This window comes from Pecten maximus, chromosome 17 (genome assembly GCF_902652985.1).
Source record: "Pecten maximus chromosome 17, xPecMax1.1, whole genome shotgun sequence".
In the NCBI taxonomy this organism is placed as follows: Eukaryota; Metazoa; Mollusca; class Bivalvia; order Pectinida; family Pectinidae; genus Pecten; species Pecten maximus.
In genome coordinates this window covers 33,371,298-33,382,896 of record NC_047031.1, presented here as the reverse complement: position 1 = coordinate 33,382,896, position 11,599 = coordinate 33,371,298, and the positions used below count along the sequence as shown (strand labels likewise).

Sequence of the window (11,599 nt, the reverse complement as noted above, 5' to 3'; positions counted from 1 at the left end):
CCCCTACCACAACACATTGTCTAGTCCTGATACAATACATGTCCCCTACCACAACACACAGTCTAGTGATGATACAATACATGTCCTCTACCACAACACATTGTCTAGTCATGATACATGTCCCCTACCACAACACATTGTCTACTGATAATACAATATATGTCCTCTACCACAACACATTGTCTAGTCATGATACATGTCCCCTACCACAACACATTGTCTAGTCATGATACAATACATGTCCCCTACCACAACACATTGTCTAGTCATGATACAAAACATGTCCTCTACCACAACACATTGTCTAGTCATGATACAAAACATGTCCTCTACAACAACACATTGTCTAGTCATGATACAATACATGTCCCCTACCACAACACATTGTCTAGTCATGATACAATACATGTCCTCTACCACAACACATTGTCTAGTCATGATACAATAAATGTCCCCTACCACAACACATTGTCTAGTCATGATACATGTCCCCTACCACAACACATTGTCTAGTCATGATACATGTTCCCCTACCACAACACATTGTCTAGTCATGATACAATACATGTCCCCTACCACAACACATTGTCTAGTCATGATACAATAAATGTCCCCTACCACAACACATTGTCTAGTCATGATACAATACATGTCCTCTACCACAACACATTGTCTAGTCATGATACAATAAATGTCCCCTACCACAACACATTGTCTAGTCATGATACATGTCCCCTACCACAACACATTGTCTAGTCATGATACATGTCCCCTACCACAACACATTGTCTAGTCATGATACAATACATGTCCCCTACCACAACACATTGTCTAGTCATGATACAATAAATGTCCCCTACCACAACACATTGTCTAGTCATGATACAATACATGTCCTCTACCACAACACATTGTCTAGTCATGATACAATACATGTCCCTCTACCACAATATACTGTCCTAGTCATGATACAATACATGTCCCCTACCACAACACATTGTCTAGTCATGCTACAATACATTAAAAGGGGCCAAAATTATGAAAATCATTCCCCGGCCCGTGAAAAGGGCCCTAAACCAGCGATTACAAACAACACATATGCCAACAACAATGTCCTAGCAGGTGGGGCCGAACACATTGTGGGAAGAAAAAGGGGAAAAAATTTTTCCCCTATGGACTTTTACAACCTTGCCGCATATAAAAGTGTGCAAGGGTTTTTCTAGTTATACATATGTCACATTGTCTATTGGTTGTCTCCGACACATGTGCCAGGGTAAAATGTTTAAAAAATTGTCCTATTGATAAAGCCCTACAAAAAGATTGTTCATGATCATTCCCTCAAAATATAGCTCTATAACTTTCATGGTGTGGGACACTGTTAGCAAAATAATATGTCCTACCAACCATTTTGCTATCAAAATATGCTAAAACAATATTTTCAATAATCTCTGCAATAAACCACCCAAAACAGTTAAATATAAAGGGCCCCCCCCAAGATGGACCTTACAGGGTTAAAAGGTTTTCGATATAAATAACTACCGCAAACACAGTGCAGCACCCCTTAATTTCTTTTTCCCAAAAACTAATGTCTTACATAACATTGCCTAGTATGTCAAGAAACCAACACAATATAGTCAAGTATGATGAAATAAAGGGCTGAAAAATGTCCAGAAACTAATCTCATTACTATGGATAAAAACATAACTTCCTAACAGGCAATTTAGAGTACGGAACTTTCCTTATACAAAAAGCTTGCCTTCGTGTACATCATTCCATCCAAACTGTCTCGTGTATATAAAATTCCCTCCTTCAACATGTCTACATAACAGAAGGGCCTACCAAATATCTGTCTGGATTACGGTCCCTTATCAAACACTTGTCTGTCTGTTAATGGCTGGCCCAAAAATGTTTGATGAATTTCCCTACCAATATGGTTCTGTACATGTACCCACCAACCTGTAGTCTAAATTTTTCCCAAACGACGATTTTCTAGTCGTAAACAAATGTCCCAACCTTAGTTGGCTCATCATGATAGGTCTTATCAGTGGGAAAATGCAATCAGTCAAAATTCCTTTCACAATATATGTGATATGTCAATACATTTCCACGCAACATTGTTAAGCATGTAAAAACTTCTATACAACAATGTCAGTCATGATAAAGGGACATTCCAAAAACACTGCTAGCAGATACAAAGACAAAAAATTTGGTTGTTTAACAATAATTTACTATTGTTTAAAGTCCCATTCTGCAAAACGTTATCGATAAACTTCTTAACAATTATTCTTCGTGGATAACAGTCCTCAAAATCTGTATTTTATTCTAAAAAGGGTTTTTTATTTTACCTTCATGCCCCTACCACAAACATTGTCATCATGTACCATATGGTAAACCCCTTTCATATTACTCCCTACCCACAAAGTTATTTAAAAAAAGTAAAAAGGATTTTAACATTTCCCCCCCACCCCCAAAACCCTTTGGGTTACGGATACGACCTTTCCGTCAGGCCGAGGGGGTGCCCTTTTCCAGATCGACCGGCCGGGCCGGTTTATTTGGTGGCCCTTTAAAGACAGACTTGCCTGTCTTCCAAAAACAATTCACCAAAACCAGTTGGCCATTGTACGTCGTAAACAGGTTGACCGCGAAAGTGGGATAAGGAACTATCATTACGGATACATGAATTTTTGTTTGAATAGCTGTCTAGTAAAATCAGACAACGCCTACCCCTGTCATTCTGAATAAAGCCATCGCTTTACAAAACAATGTCATATCAATAATCGGATATTGTATTATCATGTAGCACATTTTCCGTTAAAACGGTAGTAGCAACTACGTCCTGGATGCTTACAGAGCCAGAGAAAAGTGTAAGAATGTGGATTTTAGTCAAACTTTACTGGGGTATTTATATAGTTTTAAATAAGGTATCTCATTGTTGCAATGACGTAAATTCCGATAAAACGTTCTTTTGAAAATATACTGTATTCCATTGTCGTAGGTTACAGTCCCAGAAAAGTCGATGGTGGATGTGTCTATGTGCTCGATATCAGGCTGTGTTGTCTATCAGTGTTACGTCTTCAATGACCACTGATACGGTATACAGCGTCCACCCACTGGTACCATGATGGTATCCACTGATACGATATACAGCGTCCACCCACTGGTACCATGATGGTATCCACTGATACGATATACAGCGTCCACCCACTGGTACCATGATGGTATCCACTGATACGATATACAGCGTCCACCCACTGGTACCATGATGGTATCCACTGATACGATATACAGCGTCCACCCACTGGTACCATGATGGTATCCACTGATACGATATACAGCGTCCACCCACTGGTACCATGATGGTATCCACTGATACGATATACAGCGTCCACCCACTGGTACCATGATGGTATCCACTGATACGATATACAGCATCCACCCACTGGTACCATGATGGTATCCACTGATACGATATACAGCGTCCACCCACTGGTACCATGATGGTATCCACTGATACGATATACAGCGTCCACCCACTGGTACCATGATGGTATCCACTGATACGATATACAGCGTCCACCCACTGGTACCATGATGGTATCCACTGATACGATATACAGCGTCCACCCACTGGTACCATGATGGTATCCACTGATACGATATACAGCAGTCCACCCACTGGTACCATGATGGTATCCACTGATACGATATACAGCGTCCACCCACTGGTACCATGATGGTATCCACTGATACGATATACAGCGTCCACCCACTGGTACCATGATGGTATCCACTGATACGATATACAGCGTCCACCCACTGGTACCATGATGGTATCCACTGATACGATATACAGCGTCCACCCACTGGTACCATGATGGTATCCACTGATACGATATACAGCGTCCACCACTGGCACCATGATGGTATCCATGTTCTGTCAGATCATGTATATAAACTCAAACAGGTATTTTGTCAGTAACGCTAAAGCCCTGCAGTAATAAAGAGATCATAGGAGATGACCGGAAGCTTTATATAGATTAACAGAGATGTCAAAACCTGGATTAGAGCTGTAAGAGACAGATATTTTCAATTACATTACTGTGCGAAGAAGCCACACTCCTACATCAACTCCCACTAAAGTGCAGTCAAATCTTTCTTTCTTTTCACATACGGAAAGGTGACAAAATCATTAGCTCTTGCTTGGTAATATCGAGGTTTTTCGTCAAATACGCATAAATCATAACAATAAATTCGACAATCTGCTCAAGGGTTTATTATGAATGAGGCATGGACATTTGACGCTGGGTTGGCTACATTTCAACCAGTTCTGTTGGTCAGTTTCCGTAAGTTGACAAACTGTAGGCTACCATCCGTGCAATCGCATTGGTGTCCTTAACCAAGTTGGCAAATTTGAAATGAAAATGTACGGTCACTGCGAAATATAAAAAACGACATATTCACAAGCTTGAGTAATGTAGTACAAACTGTTTTTGAATAATATCCTGTTTAATCACGGAAAACACCACAGAACATAATAATTGTATGATACAATATATGTCATCTACCACATTGTCAAGTCGTGATACAATACATGTCCCCTACCACAATACATTGTCTAGTCATGATACAATACATGTCCCCTACCACAACACATTGTCTAGTCATGATACAATACATGTCCCCTACCACAATACATTGTCTAGTCATGATACAATACATGTCCTCTACCACAACACATTGTCTAGTCATGATACAATACATGTCCCCTACCAAAATACATTGTCTAGTCATGATACAATACATGTCCACTACCACAATACATTGTCTAGTCACGATACAGTACATGTCCCCTACCACAACACATTGTCTAGTCATGATACAATACATGTCCCCTACCACAACACATTGTCTAGTCCTGATACAATACATGTCCCCTACCACAACACACAGTCTAGTGATGATACAATACATGTCCTCTACCACAACACATTGTCTAGTCATGATACATGTCCCCTACCACAACACATTGTCTACTGATAATACAAAACATGTCCTCTACCACAACACATTGTCTAGTCATGATACATGTCCCCTACCACAACACATTGTCTAGTCATGATACAATACATGTCCCCTACCACAACACATTGTCTAGTCATGATACAAAACATGTCCCCTACCACAACACATTGTCTAGTCATGATACAAAACATGTCCTCTACCACAACACATTGTCTAGTCATGATACAATACATGTCCCCTACCACAACACATTGTCTAGTCATGATACAATACATGTCCTCTACCACAACACATTGTCTAGTCATGATACAATACATGTCCCCTACCACAACACATTGTCTAGTCATGATACATGTCCCCTACCACAACACATTGTCTAGTCATGATACATGTCCCCTACCACAACACATTGTCTAGTCATGATACAATACATGTCCCCTACCACAACACATTGTCTAGTCATGATACAATAAATGTCCCCTACCACAACACATTGTCTAGTCATGATACAATACATGTCCTCTACCACAACACATTGTCTAGTCATGATACAATAAATGTCCCCTACCACAACACATTGTCTAGTCATGATACATGTCCCCTACCACAACACATTGTCTAGTCATGATACATGTCCCCTACCACAACACATTGTCTAGTCATGATACAATACATGTCCTCTACCACAACACATTGTCTAGTCATGATACAATAAATGTCCCCTACCACAACACATTGTCTAGTCATGATACAATACATGTCCTCTACCACAACACATTGTCTAGTCATGATACAATAAATGTCCTCTACCACAATATACTGTCTAGTCATGATACAATACATGTCCCCTACCACAACACATTGTCTAGTCATGATACAATACATGTCCTCTACTACAACACATTGTCTAGTCATGATACAATACATGTCCCCTACCACAACACATTGTCTAGTCATGATACAAAACATGTCCTCTACCACAACACATTGTCTAGTCATGATACAATACATGTCCCCTACCACAACACATTGTCTAGTCATGATACAATACATGTCCTCTACCACAACACATTGTCTAGTCATGATACAATAAATGTCCCCTACCACAACACATTGTCTAGTCATGATACAATACATGTCCTCTACCACAACACATTGTCTAGTCATGATACAATAAATGTCCCCTACCACAACACATTGTCTAGTCATGATACATGTCCCCTACCACAACACATTGTCTAGTCATGATACATGTCCCCTACCACAACACATTGTCTAGTCATGATACAATACATGTCCTCTACCACAACACATTGTCTAGTCATGATACAATAAATGTCCCCTACCACAACACATTGTCTAGTCATGATACAATACATGTCCCCTACCACAACACATTGTCTAGTCATGATACAATACATGTCCTCTACCACAACACATTGTCTAGTCATGATACAATACATGTCCCCTACCACAACACATTGTCTAGTCATGATACAATACATGTCCTCTACCACAACACATTGTCTAGTCATGATACAATACATGTCCCCTACCACAACACATTGTCTAGTCATGATACAATACATGTCCCCTACCACAACACATTGTCTAGTCATGATACAATACATGTCCCCTACCACAACACATTGTCTAGTCATGATACAATACATGTCCCCTACCACAACACATTGTCTAGTCATGATACAATACATGTCCCCTACCACAACACATTGTCTAGTCATGATACAATACATGTCCCCTACCACAACACATTGTCTAGTCATGATACAATACATGTACTCTACCACAACACATTGTCTAGTCATGATACAATACATGTCCCCTACCACAACACATTGTCTAGTCATGATACAGTACATGTCCCCTACCACAACACATTGTCTAGTCATGATACAGTACATGTCCCCTACCACAACACATTGTCTAGTCATGATACAATACATGTCCTCTACCACAACACATTGTCTAGTCATGATACAATACATGTCCTCTACCACAACACATTGTCTAGTCATGATACAATACATGTCCCCTACCACAACACATTGTCTAGTCATGATACAATACATGTCCCCTACCACAACACATTGTCTAGTCATGATACAGTACATGTCCCCTACCACAACACATTGTCTAGTCATGATACAATACATGTCCCATACCACAACACATTGTCTAGTCATGATACAATACATGTCCCCTACCACAACACACTGTCTAGTCATGATACAATACATGTCTCCTACCACAACACATTGTCTAGTCATGATACAATACATGTCCCCTACCACAACACATTGTCTAGTCATGATACAATACATGTCCCCTACCACAACACATTGTCTAGTCATGATACAATAAATGTCCCCTACCACAACACATTGTCTAGTCATGATACATGTCCCCTACCACAACACATTGTCTAGTCATGATACAATAAATGTCCCCTACCACAACACATTGTCTAGTCGTGATACATGTCCACTACCATAACACATTGTCTAGTCATGATACAATACATGTCCCCTACCACAACACATTGTCTAGTCATGATACAATACATGTCCCCTACCACAACACATTGTCTAGTCATGATACAATACATTTCCCTCACCAAAACACATTGTCTAGTCATGATACAATAAATGTCCCCTACCACAACACTTTGTCTAGTCATGATATATGTCCCCTACCACAACACATTGTCTAGTCACGATACAATACATGTCCCCTACCACAACACATTGTCTAGTCATGATACAATTCATGTCCCCTACCACAACACATTGTCTAGTCATGATACAATTCATGTCCCCTACCACAACACATTGTCTAGTCATGATACAATACATGTCCCCTACCACAACACATTGCCTAGTCATGATATAATACATGTCCTCTACCACAACACATTGTCTAGAAATGATACAACACATAACCTCAAACACAGTACAATGTCTAATCATGATACAATATATTTTCCTTGGCACATTGTGTATTTAATCATTTGAAAAACATATTTTACTGTATTCCCTCTGCCCTCCCCAACAGCATGTATACAGTCAATAACCTTGCAAAGAGGGTTAAAAACTCGAGTGTCTAATACTGTATATACCCTTGGTTTGGTTAACATCACTTACCGATACCGCAGGCTATATTGACTTCTGATTCCGGTTATAAATCGATTAGAAGGCACATCATAACTAAACGCCTCCTGATAACTGTTGAGGTATGGAGTGTCGAAACAGTTGCATGGCCGAAGACCTGTTTAATAATGAAGACAAAATTGTCCTTCATATATGGTCTCATTGAAAGAAAAACAGAATATATATAATTCTACATTTACATTTTGAGAACTAGTCCAGGTAGAAACAACGGAATCACCTGGTGTATTATTACAAATGAAAAAAAAATCAAAAATGATAATGGGTGTTACTGTCAACAATCAATCGTTTTCTTTATAGCGAGATAATATGGACAGATCTAATGTTGTTTTTTTTAAATGTGAATATATGTTACCAATGAATTTCCTATTTGGCCATGTGACCATTTAACGATGAGATGACACGATAGGTTGACTCTATGAAGTCTAAAGCCTTGCTCAACCCGAGGGGTCCATGATATAGGGCCAAAGTTGTCAAATTGGTTTAAATTTCTTCGCTAGATCTAGTTATGTTGGAACCTAAATTATTCCTTAAGAGATAAGTATTAAGGTGCTTTGTAAAAATGTATTACATGTACATACCGACTTCATATTTGTTGGTGTGCATGTGGTACCTATCGGCGAAGACAATTGTTGACATTTACTCCCATTTTACCTATATACAGTTTAGCGACAGGTAAAGCTCACGACACGGTATTAACAGCGATAAGAATAGGTCTCTTGAGAAAGGTAAATTGTACTTACGATCGAAAAAACAACAACGAGCACGATAACGCCTGTCTACAAAACCTTCACGATAGATACTGTAGAGACCGTTCAGGAATGAACTTCCAGGGCAGACCTTTTGGAATTCGTCGTCATAGTAATTGACGAAGCCTGAATAAGGAGTATTGTGGAAAATAGATAATAGATTGAAATGCTATATAGGTAAAGTAAAACAGTATATATAAATTATGGTTACAATATTCAAGTTAATGTCATTGTGATTTACTTTTGAAAGCAGACGAAAAAAACAACAACAAAGAAATGGTTGACGCAAGCGTAATATATATATAATATTATATCATATACCCCCCCCCCCCCCCCGCCCAAAAAAAAGCAATACTTCTTTTAATAAATTTCCTTGAAACCGCATCAAATGCTTTTACGAAATCTAACCTTAAAACCATGGCGGAGTATCATTTTTTCTGTTAACCTTCATCAACCGGCAAGAAGTCCTGTCTGGTCTTTACGAATAATTTTATAAAACTTATCTTATAATGTTATCGGTCTCTAGTTTTTAATCAAGTGACGAGGTTTGTCTGTTTTAGGAATACACGTAATAATGTCATGACGTTATGTAATTGATATTTAATGTAGCCATGATTAAATGATCGAACAATGAAATTATAAAGTTGTTTCCGAAAATATTTTAAAAAATTCAAATGTATAACCACCTGATCATGGACATTATTTTTCATATTAAATCATGTTTAACTGGCTTCCTAAAATATTAGTCCTTCTAAATATCCAGAATCTGTATCATTCAGCTTTGGAATATTTGCAAAACTAAGAAAAGTTTCGAGGGTAATAGCTGCCAGATAGTCATTTTCAACAGCAACAAAAAACATTTAAGAAATTTAATTTCAACTAAAACAGTTCCTTGTTTTTGATCAAAGTACCATCATTTACGTAGTTAAATTTTTGTAATATTTTTTTTTATATATGCAATGGCTATTTTCTAGACTAAAATGATAGCTCGTAGGTTTTTTTCTCCTTCTTCCTATCTACATTTTGATGTTTTTATTCTCCTCTGATTTTTTTTTTTTTAAATTCTAGTGTCCTCCGATTTTCTTTTCTTATAACTTATTTCTGCTATATTAACCTTCTTTTCCATTTCAAGTTCCTTTATAAATTCTTTCAAACTGATTTCTTTTACGATTTGAAGTTTCTTTCGATAATCTGCACGTGATATGGTTTTACCTCTTATATTCATTAATATTTCAATTTCTACTCAAGTTTGACTCGATTAAACTAGCAAACTTCATCTGTTTCATTTGCTCATGAATTTGACTAGATTACCACTGATCAGTGCGTATGAATACATGGTTAAAATCCTTCCGCAGAACGATTTCACTTTTTCTACATTGCTGTTATAAGCATCGGATAATTTTTAAAATTATCAAATTTATAAAGTATTCTTGTATTTTATGAAAGACCAGATATACTAAATACTTTTATTTTGACAAAGTAATACTGTTTTTCAATCCTAAAATAGCGGACTATTTTACTCGACCGACTTGACATGCACAATCCGGAACTCGTCGGGCTTTTCCGCATTTAGACATGCACAAGCTACAAGATATTAATATCTAGAACGACTTTTTTATTCGAAAAGTTCAAAACAATTGAAATATAAGGATTGAATCTAGATTTGGTCGATTTCATGGGGTCATGAATTGAGTTGCTCTTGAGACAAATTCAACATGAACTGCGAAATTAAATTTGTCTCCAGAGCAACTCAATTCATGACCCCATGAAATCGACCAAATCAAGATTCAATCCTGAAATAAAATCTCAAACAGAATTGATCATCTATACTGTACTACAACTCCGAGTCTGGAATATTAGCAATATTTACAGTGTTATAAATTGGCAAACAATTTTTCACTTATTTTTGTAACTATAGTCTTAACTACTTCTATATATTCTGTATCATGTAATAAGGAATTAGTTTTATGATTGAGAGAGAAAGAGACAGAGAGAGAGACAGAAAGACAGAGGTAAGAGAATACAATTTTATATCAAATACTTTATAATATTCATAATTACTTGTCAAAGCACATGTCAGTCCATTTTTGATGTTAGCAGGGGTTGGGCGGCAAACATAAGTCCATTTTCTGTCCCTGTGCGTGGTGCTGTAGGTACTAGATATTTGTGCCAAGTGTTCATTACGTCCACAATTAATCGTCATCGTCCTTCTATATTCATTGCCGACAGATGCGGAGACCTCGCCAACGAAGAGTGATAGAACCAAAATAATCTGTTGACGACATTGATATTATCATGTAAATAGAAAAGTGGTTTTACATGTTAACGTCCGCACAACATACAAGGCTTTCATAAGAGGACAAATTTTAACGAAACACATTCGTGCCATTCAGAAAAACAGAATCTCTCAGGTTCTGTACAGGGATATATATACCCTAGTATAAGTGTCTAGCTGGTCAGCTAAACCTTTACACAACCGAATAACAGAACTATGTTCGATTACTTTTTACACACTTACATGTACACGAATTCCAGCCGGTAGCAACATATTAGTCTTCTTTCACTAGGATGCAAGTGATTCCGAGGAGAATTGGTTACAAACGCCGTGTATAGACGCCGGGTTTATATAACACCCAGTAC

The 11,599-nt window shown here is 37.9% G+C and overlaps 1 protein-coding gene across 1 annotated transcript in view; it reads right to left on the bottom strand.

The window, feature by feature from the left end:
- The window catches only part of LOC117315898 (dermatopontin-like), a 12,235-nt gene extending 636 nt beyond the window's left edge, over positions 1-11,599 (bottom strand). The window contains exons 1-4 of the mRNA XM_033870315.1: positions 11,478-11,599; positions 11,021-11,231; positions 8,954-9,085; positions 8,187-8,310 (exon numbers count right to left, since the gene is read on the bottom strand). Of these exons, the coding sequence (XP_033726206.1) occupies positions 8,187-8,310; positions 8,954-9,085; positions 11,021-11,231; positions 11,478-11,507 (497 nt within the window). The 5' untranslated portion in view covers positions 11,508-11,599. The remainder of the gene's footprint in view (positions 1-8,186; positions 8,311-8,953; positions 9,086-11,020; positions 11,232-11,477) is intronic.